Genomic DNA, 17,651 nt, shown 5'->3' on the forward strand with positions numbered 1-17,651 from the left:
CAACGTTTTCACAGCCACAGATGTATTTTTCATTTTTAAAAAAGATAGAAAGATTCAGCATAGCACTGAGAGATGAGTTTTTTCTTGTGACGTGCATGAAGGATTCATGCTGTTGCCTGAATAGAAGATAAAAAAAAAAAACTGAATGTCATCCACTGAACAGACTACCTCGGATGTCATCAGTCTCATCTATTGTTGGGCAGAGCTTCAGAAGAAAAGCGAATATGTAAGCTGGACCTGCCAGGTCGTCAACTATAAGAAAGCATGAGAGGAGTTGGGAAGAAAAATGTAAAGAGGAAATCTCACCCCAGGCCATTTTGAAGCTGTCGGGCTGGACTCTTCCTCTGATGACAGGCCTGCAGGGACAGCTGGGTCTGTCTGGCTTTGTGATAAATTCCACAACCTGACTGGGGTTACTCTTCCCTTCCGAGTTGTATGCTGCCACCTTGTTAACGTTCACAAACAGAGACACTGAGCAGTCAGTTTATACCATAATCACAACAACAGGTTGCCTAAGCAGGTGTAAATAGTCTAATGGTGCAAGTAGAAATTTTACAGTGAATGAAAGGTTTAGTTTCTAAGAAAATTGAAAATTATACACAAAATCAAAGACACTTTTATATAAAGAAATATCAGTCTACTGAAAGCATATCCAAGTCTTGTATAGTATATAGACAGAATACTTTGGTTTGGTGTGGAGCTCAAGGAAGCCCAGAATGCTTTAATGTTAGCCTCCAACTTGTCTGCATTTCTGGGTTAGTTGTCCCAGTTTTCTTGCGACAAGAACACAAAGATTCTGAGTGGGGTTTACTTTACTGTAAAGCAGAGTTTTACTGGTCTTTAAAGAAGGTATCAGTAATTTTAGCAGAATAGGCAAGAGCCACTGTTCTCTTGAAAATAGAACCTGCAGCTTAGGGCTGGACGATGAATTGTAGGGTCTGATGAATGACGCGTGTCGAGAGCATGATGCTCAAAAGCCGGTGGCACTACATTCAGAGCAAAAGAGCCGAGTGTGAATTAAAAAAGATAAAAAACAGAGTAGAGCCTGAGCCCTTCACCAACAGGGAGCTGTGCTGTCATATATTGGGATGTGTGGATCGATTAATTTTGTTTAGACTGAGGTGATCTTACTGAGATAGAGGTTTAGTTTATGCTCGGAAATGTCCAACATTTACTGCTTAAATATGGGCATGGGATATTCTTTTGTTAAGCGTAAGATAGGAAGTGCAAGATAAAGGAAGCTTTTATAAACAAACAGAGCAATATAAGTCAAGACTAGAGCATGGGGGACACTGTGGAATGAGTGAGGGAGTAGGTGAGATATCCTGACAGGATGATTTAAAACAAGAAAAACTCGTAAAGCTCTGCCCACTGTGCCAATAAGGGTTTAAAAAAAACTAAATGACTGGGGAGCTAAGGTTCATATTTTCAGAGCAGGTTATGAACTACTTTACCAATTTATTATAGTTTATTAGTGAACATATGATGTTTAGACTTAGGTGTGTGTTGGTCACAGTTAATTAAAAGGTGAGAACAGACTGGAAGAGGCAAGAACTAATAGACTAAGAAATGTGAGGAGAGAGAGATGGTCGCCCCGTGAAAAGTGCATTTCATTTGTTTAGTTTGTAGCTCCAAATAAAAAAAATAGATTTTTTTTTCACCAATGCACCTGTCTACTCATGACTGAAACAGAAACTAGCTCCCTGTGTAAAAGCACTAGCAGCAAACACTGAGTGCGTTTTATTTTCTTCGTTTGTTGTGAAACATGAATGTTCGACAAGCACGTTTCACAGCTTGAATTGTGTTGCTCTTTAAACTAAGGTCACCTCCCAGAGTGGATGACTATAAAAGCCAGTTTTTCAGAGTAATGTTTTTCATTTCTTTTAATTATGAAATTTATGAAAAAAGAACAGAAAATGAATAAAATAAATACATTAAAAATAATTAATCATATTCTCTAAGCAAAAAATTGAAGATCACATTTTGAAGTCATGTCATCGAGGCCTAATTGCAACTAAAATATAGATATTTCGGAGAGGTTTTCATCACCGTAAGTATTAATCAACACTGAACAGGAATTAATGACAGAAATATCACTATTTGTAACGAGCCTGTATAAATAAAGGAATCACTTTTAGATATACATAAAAATTAATTATTTAATTTCTTTATTGATCCACCTGCTAGTCAATAGACACGGCAAGCAACATTTATACTGAGCACAGTTACAGCAAAATAACTTTGGGCACAAACATCTAAATCTACAGACACTCCTCAAAATGAACTGTTTAGACACCACTAATGTTACAATAATTCTAGGAGCAAAAACAGCTTCAGTAGCATTTGAGTGAAGAACCTCAGCAATAACACAGAAATCTCTTGTCTTGCTGTGTTGAGCCTGCTGAATACCAAATATACCGAATGAAGACAAACAGCACAGCCGCCAGCTTCTCCTTACTGTGTATTTGGATAATTGAAAAGAGAAAGAGTGGGTTTTCTATCATTCAGACACGTGTTGGTGTGTTGCGCCGTTTTGCTGATAAGACACTTTTCTATCAGCATTATTCTTCTCAAACATGTTGCTCCTCTTCCTCTGGCTAACAGAATGAACATTACTTTTTATTTTTATAGTCCACACCTTCATGTTTTTCATGTCCTAGAGGCAAATGATTAAAAAAGTGCAACTGCTGTTGTCTCCTGCGGCAGGAAAATAACCATTATTAGGGAAGGATGGCAAACACAAGAAGAGGAAGTAATAACAAAATAAAAAGGATGGCGGTTTTAAGGCAGATTGGAGGAAAAAACTGCCTCTAAAACTGGTGAGATTACTGCCAGCCAAAGGGCCACATATTGGTCAAACGCTTTGCTCAACTAGCTTCTCACTGGGGCCCTGCATGTGATCAACACTGGATCCAGTCTGTTGATGCTTTCAGCTGCCCGCTGCTCTGCTGGCAGAATCCTGTAAACGGATGAGTCATATGGCAAACGTGGGGCTCAGCACCAACCCCCCGCCCCTCTCTCCCTCCTGAAAGCTTGCCCCTTTCACACATACACATTCTGCTTCCTAAATTAAACCTGCAGATAACCCATTCTGACTTAACACCTCGCAGAGCTTGCTTACCCGAAACTTGTACTTGGTGCTCCTGCGGAGATTCCTAACGGTGTGGGAGAGTTCGTCACCGTCATAGCTTGGCTGGAAGCCATATCCCTGGGACAGAGATGAAAGGGGGAGAAACAAAACCACCAGCTGAGCAATGACTTACTCAACAATCAGTGAAGCGCAGAAAAATAAGAGGTCTGTGGGGGGGGACGGCGACAGAGGTAAAGGGATTTGTAGCGTTTCTGACAGTTAAACCTGCAGGTGGCAGGTTAAGGTGACATCAACTACAAAGACGTGTGTAAACAAATATGTGCAGGTTGTAAAATGCCAGATTTTTATGATTTAGACCATGATAAATAATTGGAGAATATAAAGCTACAACCTGTAAAACTGAGTTGCAAAACACAGACATATTTTAGGGAAAAACATAAATAATGCAATGGCATGTTTTTTAATATGTCGAGGATGGCAGCGCTCAGAATGAATCACCACATCACCAAGTAATAGAGCAGGATCCAGCACACAAAGTGCTCTCATTTTTCTCCCAAAAGTGGTTCTTTTATTGTTCTTATATATATATTTTTTCTTCTTAAGGTGTTTTCTTTTCTCTAAGGGATTCTATAAGGATGCCAGTTTTAATTGATGTCTGCGTATTATGTTTGCATTCTGAGCTGGAGGTCTCTACACATTCCATCATGAGATTCATAATGACAATAAGCATTCGTGATTATGATTCCTGGTTAAGTTAAGCTCTTCATAATGTTTATCTTATATGCATCTCACAGCAGCAGCCATAGTCTGCAGACATTTTTAAAACATTAGAGGCATCCGACTGTCTAGAGTTATCAGTCCGGATAAGAAAACAAAATAATCCCCAAGCACTAGATAGAGGATAGAGAGTAAAGGCTGTTATCAAATTAAGGAAATAAGGAAAACAAGCAAGGAAAACTAAAATTGTCAAAAAAGAAAATAAAACTAGAGGTTATGGTGTTAAGACAGAAGTATTTTCTTAGATAAGCCAAACATTGAATGCCTCCAAATTTTGCACACAAAAAAAATTTCAACTCTCTCAAATACATTGGGTAAATAAGGTCTGGAAACTTAGTGAGGGAAATATGAAAAGAATACATTGCATTTTGACAGAAAACCTTCAACCTTCTTACGGAAGGCTAAAAATAAAGGGAAATAAGAGTGACTTCAGGATATAAAACTATTTGGCCTCTTCAGAAGGTGGTGAAGAAAAGCCTAGCTGGAGCTCAGAACTAGATTCTACAGAAACTCTTGTTTTGTTTTTCCAGGTGAGCTTTGAACCAGAGTCATCATCACAATCTGATAGATTTAGAGCTAAGAGGTAAAAAGTAATACATCCAAGACAAAGTGTGCCTTCTGATAGACTCCTGCTCAAAGACAAAGCGTTCTTTAATAACGTCTAAGGGTTTGCCCACATAAATTTTATAACCACACTATTTAGTTTCTAATTCTTAATTAAACTCCTAAAAACTTCCTTTTGCCTTTCGACTAAATTCAACGGGTTCAAGGTCAAATTAAAGGCTGGAGACATTTAGAAACGACTTATTTTAATCTTTTTTTCATTAGAACAAAAAATAGGGTGTGAACATATTATTTTTGCTATTACATTCATATTCTTTTCAAATCTGGCTTTTGCTGAATTAAAAAGAAATGAAGCAATAGACGCCTTATACAAGATTCCCTGAATTTTTGAAGAAGGTAACCCCCTAACAGAGAGTAGATAAAGAAAAAAAAAGAGATATTAAACCAAGAGATATACCGAGCCTTCTTCCTCCATCTCAAGAACATAGTAGATGTCATCCTCCTTAGGCGAGCTGCTGGGCCGCTGCCACTTCATACTAAGAAAGGTCACTCCCGCCATCTCCAGCTCTGGAGGGAAGGGTGGCAATGGCACACTGCATGAGGTGAACAGGTCCACCACTTCACTGAACTCGCTGGGGAGGACAGAAAGAGACATACGACAGGAGAGGAGCGGACAAAGAGACAGAGTGAGACACGCACATTGACACACGGATGGCCACAGTTATACAGGAGGAAACGGTTACATAAAGATGGACAACAGTGAGGCTACCATGTGGGAAATATTCCAGCATGAACACGACAATGAATAATCCTTCCTTTGATGTCCTCGCATCCAGTCATGATACCACAACAGTCACCGTCAAAGCTCACAATCACTTGTGACGGACCAACACAGAGAGGTGCATAATTATGGAGTGTGGCTTTGATTTCTAGTCAGGCCCATTTCCTCTGCTAACAATCCAGTAACTGCTTTCAGTAAATAGAGTCCACATGTGGTTAGTTCCAACTCAGCATAAGAGCAGCTTTTCTCTGAGTGACTCAGAGGTCAGTGTGCTTTGCAGTGGCGGTATCATGCTGTGGGATGCTTAGAAGATGTATGGCGCTAAATACAAAGCAATTCTAGAAATAAAATCTGTAAGAGGAAGCCACATAGCATTTTCTGTCTCCTTCACAGTGCTGTGCTATTTTGTGCAAGTATGTAATATGCAAAATGTGAAAAAAATGATGACTTTTGAAAGGCCCTTCAATGTGCTCACCTCACACCCATGTCATTTTTTGCAGCAAGGCGGAAAGAGTATCGTGAAGCTGGAGTAAGCTTGGTTACTCGATACTGCTTCTGAGGTCCATAGTAGCACTGTTCAAAGGAGCCTGTTCCCTTCCCCTTTAGAAAACAAAACATTTAGTTCACATAAACTTTAAATCAAAGTTTCATGCATACAAGTTTAAAATATATGACAACAAGAAGCAAGGTTTTACCTCATCCCACTGAAGAATATAATTTTTAATTTTGGAACCGTTGTCACATGGAGCCTATAGAGAAATCAGAAATGAATTACACCGTTTATCAGGCAGAAAACTCGACAATTTTTTTTGAAGATTTAGAGGAAAACTTGTCATTTCATTTATTGTATGCAAAACAAAATGAAAATGTTACCTTCCATGTGAGTACAAGTGTGTTTTTGGTCCCACTGGTCTTCTTGGGAGGACTAGGAGGGTCTGGCTCACAGCATAGTGTGGTAAAGCTGGCCGCCTCCGAAGGGCTTCCCAGTAAACAGTTACACGCTGCCTGGACCCTAAGGGATTCCACAGTGCTTGTACACAGTTCCACTGTGATATGACAAATTAAAGCAAGCAAGGGGCTGTACTAACCTGACATGATAGTCTGTTGCTGGTCGAAGATTTTCTAAAGTTGCACTTAATTCCTGCACACTGATTCAAAGAAAAACAAATATTATGCTTTTGCGATTTTAGGGGAAATCTTAAGCCCCATGGGCTCCTGTTCCTTGTACTCACCTGTTAATGTTCTGATATTTCCCATCTTTGCCATTAATAGAGAAGGCAACCTCATAGCTAAGGGCCTCTGGGAGGCTAGTGTCATCCTCCACAGTGTTATTGTCACTCTCTGGTCTGGTGGGTGCACTCCAGCTGACCACTGCTGCTCTGGCCTGGATGTCTGACACCTAAGATATCAAAGTTTTAATGAGTATTTATTCATACATTTCCTTAGCTTTCACATCATTCCATTTTGAACATAACCCAACGCATTTCATTGTAAAGAATATAGAAAAACAAAACGGTTAAAAACGGTTATTAACCATTTTTAACAAATTTAAATCAATAAAGTAACTGAAGTTTTCAGTAGCAAAACATTTTGTAGATCTCCCCTTTACAGCAGTAACCGCTCAGTCTTTTAAGGCATGTCTCAGATTGATTTTTTTGCACATCCAAGTAATTATATTTTTGCCATTTTATTGTAAAAAACTAAAGCTCATTCAATGACAAAAAAGCATAATTTTTTGTTGATGTTGTAGCCATTCTTAAACATAAATATGGTTTGATTGTAGGTCTGGCTTTGTATTTAGGCTTAATGTTTGCTAGAAAGTGCATGTCTGCTCCAATTACCAGGCTTTTGCAGCTTTTAATAGGTTGTTTTCAAACACTGCCCTGTATTTAGCTCACTAGATTAATCACAAACTACAATTATCATTGCCATCTTTGCTCAAAAAGAAGCATCTCCACAGCATGATGCTGCCAACACCCTGTTTAACCAAGAGTATGGTGTTTAGGGTGATACTCAGCACCATGCACATAGGCTGATAAGTACCACTGTCTCGTTTGCTGTGCTCTTTATATAGCTTGTGACACACTATAAATAGGATTTGTAAGATTTTGTTTCCACAAAAAGGATGTAATTATCTACAATATATTTGCTCCCAAAATAAATAAATATCCACAATAATCCAATTTGTTAGGGAGGGAGGCAGCTAATGCAGAGCTGTGTAAAGATTTTTTTTTAGCTGCAGGGATGTGCTGCTGTGCAACCCTGTGATTTTTCATTCTGTTTGGAGGTTTAAAATAGCCTGAGCTCAACTGCAGGGGGGGAATTCATATGTGGAAGAACTCAATTAGGTCAAGTCTGTAACTCCAACCCTCAACCCTGGGGCCTCACCTTAAGTCCTCTCCTTCCCACAGTTCATTTCACTGGCCTTTGACGGACAGTTTGGTTTTACAGAGATGGGAAACTAAAACATCCACTTTCTACTTGTGCTAAAATTATCTTATTCCTACAATTGGTATTTTGTAATTTCTTCAACGACTTCGAGGCTTGGTGACAGTCAATGAACAAGTTTATAGTTTCAAACATCCAAATTACAGAACAACAAAAACACATATTTTCAGTCCAAGTTAATTCCAGTTATTAAAATATTATTTATTTAGAGATAGTAATAAAAAAACAGTAGATACTAACCACTGGTTTACTGATGTTGCTCAAAAGTGCAAGCAGTGCCTGGGCCTCTTTGTCAAGTTCTGGAAAGATAAAATTAGATTGTGAGGACCAGACAGAGTAAATGAAATGAAGCAAAGAAAAGAAAATAATGTAAAAAAAAATATTGCAGAGTAATTCTCACTTGTTGTAGATTATGTGAGTTAGATATAAAACACTGGATTAGAAAGGTGAATACAGTTTGAGCTTATTTCAAATGTTGATTCTTGCAAAAAAAAAATAATAATAATAATCTGGTCATGTAAAAAAAAACAAATAAAAAGACCAATACATTTAAGTTAAAGGAGGAAGTCCAAAGAGGGTTCAAACATTTTTATCTTTGTTAAAATGATATATTTTCCAACCTCAAATTCTCAGAGTTCCCTCTCCATTTAATTATTTTTCATGAGTATAAGAAAAGATTGACAAAACAATAATAGCAGATATGTTTACTGTTGATAGGTTTTATATATGGATGGTAAAACTTTTACACAGTGGAATAAGGAATAAAGTCGTTAAAACTTGAAACCTGAATCATTTTTATCTAAACTTAAATCAGGTTCCTTATTTTTCCTGATTGCTTCAGATTTTATAAGCATGACCCTAAGTAAAATAACATTTCTTTAAAATTACTTATCTGGGTTGGAACAGCAAACAAACAAAATAAATGTGTTTAATTCAAGAACCGACCCTTAAACAGACCCCAGATTACCTCTGGACTCTCCGTTTTTTCCCTTGTTAATATGCTTGTCAGAGCAGGCTACCCCGTGCCTGTGCTCTGCGTCAAGCCCCGTTCCTCCAATGCCGTTATGAATGTCCACCGATGGGGGGCTGCTGCAGGACTTTTGTGGTGAGGACGGGGGACTGTCCTTCACCTGCCCTCCTCCTCCACCTCCTCCACCTCCCTGGCGCTCCTTCAATTTTTTCTGGAGACGCTCATGCGCTTTGCTCGCCCTGTCGTCTCGGTGAAGAAAAGACTGGCGTCCATGTTGGATGTGGGTATCTAGAAAAGAAAACAAACTCATGGGTCATTACAGGATTTCCAGGATGTAGATTTTAAATGCAGACGACACATACAAAAAGCAACACATAGTAGAGTCGGTCTCGCTCCTCCTCACCTTGTTCTGAGAAGATATGAGCCGGATGGTACTGGGGGATGTACTGGGAGCTCATGTCCCCCACACCCCCTGGCATGCCTGTGTAGAGATGAGGCGGTGGGCCCATCATGGCGGGATGCGGGATGAAGGCAGGCAGGTGTGGATGGGGTGGCGGTGGAGGATGGTGGAGTGGGGAATGACCCCCGGGGTGGAAATCTGGTTGCTGAGGTAAAACCAGAACTCTCCGCACTCCGTTCTCTTCAATAATCTAGGAAAGAAAAACATCAGCATGACCTGCAAACATCAGAATTGGTCAGAGGATGGAAAAAAAGATAAGTTTGGAGTAAATACCTGTGAGACGTATCCTGGAGGCACATAGATTGGAGGCACTGAACCATTTGGAGACATCATGGGAACCTGAGCAGGACCTGAGATGGAGGCACAAACACGATAAGAGGTTCTCTTTCATCACAAACAGCCATATCATCTGCAGTAAACAGGATAAGAGCACAAGGCCTTCACATGTTTGGTAAAGGGTATTCCTACCCCTTTATAGTTTATTATTTCTATTTTGCCATGTTCACAACTTAACCTTCAGGGTTTTTTTAGATGGTATGCAACAAACACAAAATAATGCAAAATTTTGAATTAGCTAAATTTTATGTGAAACCTTAATAAAACTCACTGAAGTTAGTGGCTGACAATAACATAAAAAAATGAGGAAAAAGTTTAATTCAGGATTTATACAGGAATGAGTAACTCTGCTTTTTCAACAGGCTGCAGCCATTTCCCGCATTCCTCGTTTTCCAGCCACTTTTTGTTGAAGTTTGCAATTCCCCATTCTTAGCTTTTTCTCCACCTCCAGTTTATTTTCCGAACATACGGCTTTTCGATCAACCTGAAGCAGATCCGTGCAAATATATTGCAATGTTTCTTATTCTGATAAAAAAAAAAAAAGTTACATATATTTTTTTAAATAAAGCATTTTAAATGCCACAATAATCACATTTAATGAATTTTAATGCCAATTAAGGCCTTAATTACCCGCGGAAACCCTGTAATTGGTTTACAGCCCTAGAGGAACAGTTAAAGACAAGATGTCACTCAAAACTCAGACCTGCACCAAAACAGCAAAATAAAATGCTTCTTGACAAACACTGTATATGACATTGTTGCTTTTTGTAGCTTCCTCATCCGAGTTTAATTTTTTTTTATTATATCTCTAACAACATATAAATATTACTATTTTTAAACTGGTAGATAAAAAAGGGGTGCGGGGGGGTGGGGGGGGACTACTCAAAAGTGCTGAGAAACAACAAAGTTTCCTGCTCCTCTGTGAGGGCCAGTCCAACGGCTTAGCTCAGCTCAGAGAAGTGACAGCTCAGCAGAAAGCCTCAGAGAGCAACCTCTGAGCCAAGTTTGCACATTAGCACATTTCTCTTTTCTTTCCAAACCTAAGACAAAACAATGGGACACCAACACCAAAAACAATGGAGGAGAGCAGAGGGAATCACTGACCTCCCAAACAAAAAAATAAAAAAAAACACATGACAAAGGATTTTTTTTTCTTTTCACTCAACTGAAAAAGATGAAAAAAGCATCTCTAAATGACTCGCAGTAACACCCTCACAGCTGCAGAGGATGGGGTACATAACGACACACTGAAACCTTGTAAACTCACACCAACATGCTACACTATTCTCTTAGGAGCCAACACTCAAGCTCTCCTGGGAGCGTAACAGAAAATCTAAGCGGGAATAGCGACAGTAGCAGGTTTGTTGAGAACCCACCAAAAAGCACTCCATTTAAAAACTGTTGCAGCTTGAAAAATGGCAGAGTTCAGGTGCAGCCTACACCGTTTTAAAGAGCTGTGCCATTTAGCTTTTTAGAAGATCTTCACTTCTGAAAATAAAACAACAAAACTATCATTGTTGGAAAAAAAAAAAAAGCTTAAAGACAAGCATTAAAACTGATTTTTTTTATAAGATTGTTAACAAATTAGGTGTTCAAGAAATGCGTGATTCAGGATCGGAGTTCAATACTCTACTAAACAACTTGTAAACTTTCCAAATCTAAGGTAACTAGAATAGTTCTGTATAAGGTTAAAAAAGCACATGCAAGTTGCACTTCAAACTCTTACTGTTTGCAGCCACCAACCAGCTTCCAGCAGAAATGGTTGGGCATGTTTTGCACTAACGATATATTTTCATTAAAGTGCTGACTAGGGTTTTGGGAATCTTAGCTTTGGGTTAGCCTGCTTTATGAATTTTAAAACCACTTTTGATGTGTTTTAAAGCTGCATGACATCAGGAAACTTTGTGATGTTGATAATATCGGTATATATTGCAATGGCAGTATCTTTTCCATAAATGCCCAATTCATTCTTTCCTGTCTGTCTAATCTCTGCTTTCTACACTCTGATCTTTAGCACCTCGAGGATGGTCATTCATGTCCAGTTTCAGCATCCCAGAAATGGAGCTTAGAGATTCTGTCCAACTAGCTTAATATGAAATAAAAGTAAAGCTAATGGCACTTGAGATATACCACAATATGCTAACAATGATTACATGCAAAACATTTGTTTAACTGGTGATATTCATGACATATTGTGCAGCCCTGGTATATTATAATATCACTGTTCTGCAGAAATATCCAACTGTTTAGACAGTTCAGTCAGCCAACTCAAACTGTCAACATCCAGCAAGAAGAAATGTGTTAAATGTTCAACAGATACCAGGAACAGAAAGGCTCAAAAATACCATGAATTGGAAACTGCTGCAACAGCAGGGTCAATCTCTGCAGGGAAGCCACTTTAACATAAACCAGAACTTTAAAGGAAGAAACATCTGCTCCAAAGTAAAACCTTTAAGCTTGACTTAAATTTGTAACTTTTCACTAATATAATTCGAAAGGCAGCAAGAGAATGTTTTATAGTGGGGTGAGACTAAGATTGAGCTACGGTAACTAGAAGTAAGGATATGGGACATGCAACCTGAATAGTAACATGTAACATTTCCATAGTTGCAATGGCTGAAGTCGGTTTTTTACTGCCAATCTCTTTGAGAGTAAGCTATTTACCAGACAGTTCCTATTTAGGTGTTTAAAAGCTAACATTAGAAGAAAAGCACAAAATATTTTCAATATTAAAAACAACTGCAATAGCAGAGTTATAATCATAACATGTTGAGAATAGAGGTGAGTATTGGCATGAGTGTTGCGATTCGATACATGTCGCGATACTTGGGTCACAATACGATATTATCACGATATTGCAGTATCACCATATATTGCCATATTTTCCCCAGCTATCAAAATCAAATGATGAGATAAAACAGCAAGTGCTGTATATTTTCATCAGAAAATATTGATTAGGCATTATTATCCATGTTGTTTGGGGTTTTCTTCCACTGTGACTGCCTCAAATACAGATTTTGTGCTGCACACACAGTTAAAAGGCTCCACCACAGCGCTTTCTGCCAGAGTGGTGGTGCAGAGGTAGCCCCTTTTCCCATCAATGTTTTATGTAACCTTTTTTTTTTTTTTTTTTGAAAATCTATATTAAGAACTGAAAGATCGATATTATATCGGGCAGCCGAATATCACGATATATCGCCAAAACGATTATTTCCCACACCCCTAGTTGAGAAAAAATTAATCTGATATAATTTGGATTTTCGTAGACCACTTGGATGTGTGATGTGAGTTCAGCCTCAGAGAACAATCATCTACAGTACGGTCAACAGGGAGTAGATGAGGAAACACGGTTCAATACATTACAATACATTTTTAGAACTGGCCGAAAATTAGCTTGCTAACAGAGAAAAACACATCAAAAGACTTTGCATGTCATTTCTGACATGAAGACTGGGTTCTAGCATGTGACCAAGTTTCTTAGTAGTGAGACTGAAAAAAAACAACGGCAAAAAAAAAAAACAGAGGTTCTTTGCAACTATTAAACTCTCACTATGTTCAACTCACATCACCTGAAACCAATGAGCCACAGGAAAATGTATATGAAGGGAAAAGGAAGAAAGAAGTAAAATAAAAATAAAAACTGTCAACTCTAATGTAAAAGCTGCTGGTGTTTTTATGAGAGTGTGCTGCAGCAGTCAGTCATCAGCCACTCACCAACTAAAGACAATGTAGGAAAGCCGCCTTCTTTTTTCAAAGTTTGCGCATCCACAAAACCTCAATTCCTTAAATGAAGCACAAAGGAGCATAACTCAAGTGAGAAAGTGCTATGTCATACAGTTAAAAAGAATATTGGTGAAGAGGGACGCATGGAGCAACAAGTAACTACAGATTTGCACAAAGCAATTTGGAAGACAGAGGAGACACGCTTTGAAGTGTAATAAAAACCCCATTCAGTAAATGGGCGTCTTGTTGTATAGTATGTCAGTTGGACTTCACTGCGGTGAAGGTAGTCCCACGCCGAACGCCTTCTGGCTCCAAGGAGCCTGCAGCTCCACCCAATACAGCCACTTTGTTTACGGCAATTGTTACGTGCCTACTCCTGCTTCCACATACTGTATGTTATCGCATCCAACACGCTAAATGCAGATATTTAACCTAGAATCTACCTCCAACTTGATATAATGGTTCTCAAAATAACAAAACTGAAGAGTTTTACCTTGATTCCAGGCAAGGAAGCATCAAGCATTTTTTCTGGGTTCATATGGGTATGGTTATATATATCCATAACATGTTTTGGAGCTGCCCATGGTACAGTATATCACCCCACTTCAGCAGATATTGACAGGGAAAACCTACATTTTAGGTAAGATGAATGATTCCCTGATAGGTTCTGTACAAGTGTCTCACTAAATGATATTCCAGCTAAATCCCTATTTGCAGATCTAATGTTTTAAGACCTTTATTAAAAGTAAGACGTGTGGGATAAAGTGTTTTGCCATAATAAAATTATCCTGCTGTTTTATGACTGGTTGTTAAGACGGTAAGATAGTTTGCAACATAGTGCCTCAACCATGCCTCTTGGGTTTCAAACAATTAGTCGGTGATAAATATTTCACTTTAATAGGTTGATGAGAAATTAAACCACACCATAAAGTAATAACAATATGAATAAAATGAATAAATACATTGATTAACGAGAATTGAAACTGAATCCATTTTAGAATCTAGGTTTAATCATTCACATTAAATTGTTGCAATGGGCTCATTGTTCAGTTTATCTTAGCGCTTTAAACAGTGTTTTTCCATAAACTGTAGATGGATTAGGATTTCACAGAATACTTTTAGATAGTATTTTGCAAGCATTACGGCTAATCCCTAGTCTATTACAACCTTTTTGAGGCAGATTGCAACATTTAACTGCAGAAGGATAAAAGAAGTTCAACTCCCTGAAAATTTAGTTAAACATGTTCAGGATGTCAACTACAAACTAAAGGCTAAATGCGTGACTTAAATGTCTACTCAGTCATTTAAGGAAACAAAACTAATACATTATACTTGTAAAAACAAGAATAATAATTAACAGGGCAGTGGTAAGTTTTTTTCTCTCTCAGTGATAGAAATATACTGAGAGAAATACTGTGTACTATATAAGTGCATACTTTATATTGACATCTAAACCCATGCTGCATGATATCAGGTAAATATTACTTAGACTTTATTAGAGGTGAGTATTTGCATGAGTGTTGCGATTCGATACATGTCGCGATACTTGGGTCACGATACAATATTATCACGATATCTCAGTATCACTATATATTGCCATATTTTCCCCAGCTATCAAAATCAAATGATGAGATAAAACAGCAAGTGCTGTATATTTTTATCAGAAAATATTGATTAGGTATTATTATCCATGTTGTTTGGGGTTTTCTTCCACTGTGACTGCCTCAAATACAGATTTGGTGCTGCATGCACAGTTAAAGTAGCCTGACGTAGTCCGACTCAATTCTAGTCAGAATATGAGTCTGATACTGCTCCATAGAGCTGTGATTATGGGGCGTGTTTCGAACGAACCAGGAAAAAAAAGCCTCTGCACTCAATTGGATAGACCTACAACCAATAAGAGCAACGGAGTGCGTGACGTATGTTAAGCGAGGCATAGTTGTTGTCCACAAAAATCAAAGCGTGCAGTTGCACGCCTAGAATAAGAAGATGAGACTTAATCGCGTTTCTCTGTTCCTCTTTTAAAATTAATTTGCTGTCGATATCTTCTAGAACAGACCTAATAGCAGAATCTACTCACCTAAACTCTCCAGCGGCAGCCATTATTGTTGTCACCCAAGCGCGCATTGGTCACGTGGTTGATTACGTTACTGTTGGTCATCTGTCCATCATCGTATAAAGCCCGCCCTGACAATTTGATTGGATCGCCTGACAGTGGGCGATAATACTCGAGCTACTATGGAGCAGAGCCAGACCGAACTTCCCGACCTCAAACTTTGTGGGCGGGACTAAGTTCGGAATGGCACCCAGGCTACAGTTAAAGGGCTCCACAGCACTTTCTGCCAGAGTGGTGGTGCACAGGTAGCCCATTTTCCCATCAATGTTTTATGTAACCATTTTTTTTTTAAATCGATACTAAGAAGTGAAAGATCGCTATTATATTGGGCAACCGAATATCACGATATATCGCCAAAACGATTATTTCCCTAACCCCTAGACTTTACACTATTGTTGAATTCTACAATAAAGTGATTATTATTAATTCTTTCCATCACTTTTTATTCCCTCACCTAGACCTGACCTTAGTGTTAGGCTCTATGTCACTAACATCTAGATCAGGTATAAAAAGAGATAAAAAAAAAATAATAAATCACAGATGAAAAATATCAACCCACCAAATATTGCATTATGTACGTTTTTTGCAATTGCAAAATTACATGCTTTGATAATTCAGTGACGACTATGATTCAACAAAGCTGTGCTCATATTTTGACCAGGGATGTCCCAATACAAGTTTTTAATTTCTGATGATACCAATATCAACCCTATACAATATCAGCACAATTCATACATACAAACATATTTTCAGTTAAAAAACAAACTTTAACTAGAACCAAGTAAGCAAGCCGTTATTTCAGTCTCATCCCAGTGTCTCATTGTTTTTTCATTCACTCAAATAAATAAAATAAAAACAAAAAACAAAAGCAGCATCAGAGAGAGCAAAATATGATTCCAGTATGTATAGCAGCTTCCCAACTGCTGATAAACTTCCATAAAAAACGGCTAACAAACGGGCTTATTAAAATCTAAAAGGCAATTAAACAGTGAGTCATTTCTCTATCCAAGAACACAGTGGGCACAAGGACAGAAATCTCAGTTTAGGGAGAAGGTAAGAGCTCAGTCTGACTTGGCCATCATTACTGTTGTATTAGGAAAATAATTCGCCAGGGAGTTCAAAGTGTTTACTGTTAACTCTACTCACTTTTAATACAAATTAGGTGAGAGGTATGCCACACAGTGTTCGGCGACGCACCTGCCTGATGACTGATTAAGGCAATTTTACTTTTCAGCTCCTGATGCTGACTAACAGCAAATGTGATGAATCACATTAGCATCCTGTGCGCTGTCCATTTAGATTGAAAGGCTTTGTGTGTATACAAACTAAGACGGAGGAAAGAAGAACACTGGAAGGTGAGAGGGAGTTCGAGAGACTGGGGGGTGGGTGTATAAAGGACCCTTATAGTGTCGTAGTTGGAAAGCAGGAGAGTTGATGGCGGTGGGGGAAATGACACCTTCTCTTTTACATCAATCTGACGCACGAGTGCTGACAGATGAGAATGAAAAAAGAGATACAAAAAAAGGAAAGAAAAAAAAAGACTAGGTCCCCCCTCCCTCTTGTGTCAACTGGTGCATTGGTAGTGCTGACGTGGCCATGGTAAGCCAGCCTTCAAGAGGAAGCAGGCAAGAGGGAAAAGAAAAACATGAATGGATAAAAGCTAAAAAGATTTCTTAACATACATAGGAGGGTTGTTTTTTCAACTAAGGACAACTTAAGTACCCATCTTTTTTTCTCTATTAGACACATATACACTTTGTATAATAGTATGCAAAAGGATCTTACCACAGATCCACTGAGGTACTCTGCAGAGGTTGTGTTGAAATAGTGGCAACTATCCAAGCAAACTGTCAGGTTTAATCAAATATACGAGTGAACTCTCAAGTAGAACGGGGAAACAAATTGAAGCAAGGAAGAAACACCACATAAAAGCTGTTAAGAAAGCACAAAACAAAACCTCAGGACAGAGGAATTACATACGAAGGCTAACATATAAGCACACCACATCATTGAAAAGGTGTTTTTTTCTGTCACAATTTGGACTTAAGAAGTTGCATATTGTTCAGATTAACTACAAATGATCATTTTGTGTTATATTAGCCATCCCCACTCTTTAATGAATGTGCCATGGGAGCTAAAACAATTCACTTTAGCAGGGTACTGCAAGCAAGCACACCAGGGGAAAATTAGGTGAAAGGAAAAAGGTATATGAAAGGCAACAAGAATGATTACAGCCATAAGAATACTGAACAGCAATTCAAGAGTTTGAAGTAAACTTACGTATAAGGTATCGGCTGCAGCTGGAGCCATGCTTCACCCACAATATACCCAGAAATAAATGCTACAACAAATGCTAACATTCCTTATCAAACAAGATACGTTTCT

General features: G+C 38.4%; 1 protein-coding gene across 3 annotated transcripts in view; it reads right to left on the minus strand.

The window, feature by feature from the left end:
- fndc3a (fibronectin type III domain containing 3A) overlaps positions 1-17,651 on the minus strand; it is a 74,283-nt gene that overhangs the window by 12,462 nt on the left and 44,170 nt on the right. For all 3 annotated transcript variants that reach the window (XM_038294358.1, XM_038294359.1, XM_038294360.1), the window contains 12 exons: positions 9,365-9,441; positions 9,035-9,281; positions 8,629-8,919; positions 7,902-7,960; positions 6,446-6,612; positions 6,302-6,361; positions 6,087-6,225; positions 5,909-5,962; positions 5,689-5,813; positions 4,890-5,064; positions 3,122-3,208; positions 307-445 (listed from right to left, as the gene is read on the minus strand). In XM_038294358.1, the coding sequence (XP_038150286.1) occupies positions 307-445; positions 3,122-3,208; positions 4,890-5,064; positions 5,689-5,813; positions 5,909-5,962; positions 6,087-6,225; positions 6,302-6,361; positions 6,446-6,612; positions 7,902-7,960; positions 8,629-8,919; positions 9,035-9,281; positions 9,365-9,441 (1,620 nt within the window). The remainder of the gene's footprint in view (positions 1-306; positions 446-3,121; positions 3,209-4,889; positions 5,065-5,688; positions 5,814-5,908; positions 5,963-6,086; positions 6,226-6,301; positions 6,362-6,445; positions 6,613-7,901; positions 7,961-8,628; positions 8,920-9,034; positions 9,282-9,364; positions 9,442-17,651) is intronic.

The sequence above is a fragment of the Cyprinodon tularosa genome, unplaced genomic scaffold, assembly GCF_016077235.1.
Source record: "Cyprinodon tularosa strain WSP-4 unplaced genomic scaffold, ASM1607723v1 ctg34, whole genome shotgun sequence".
In the NCBI taxonomy this organism is placed as follows: Eukaryota; Metazoa; Chordata; class Actinopteri; order Cyprinodontiformes; family Cyprinodontidae; genus Cyprinodon; species Cyprinodon tularosa.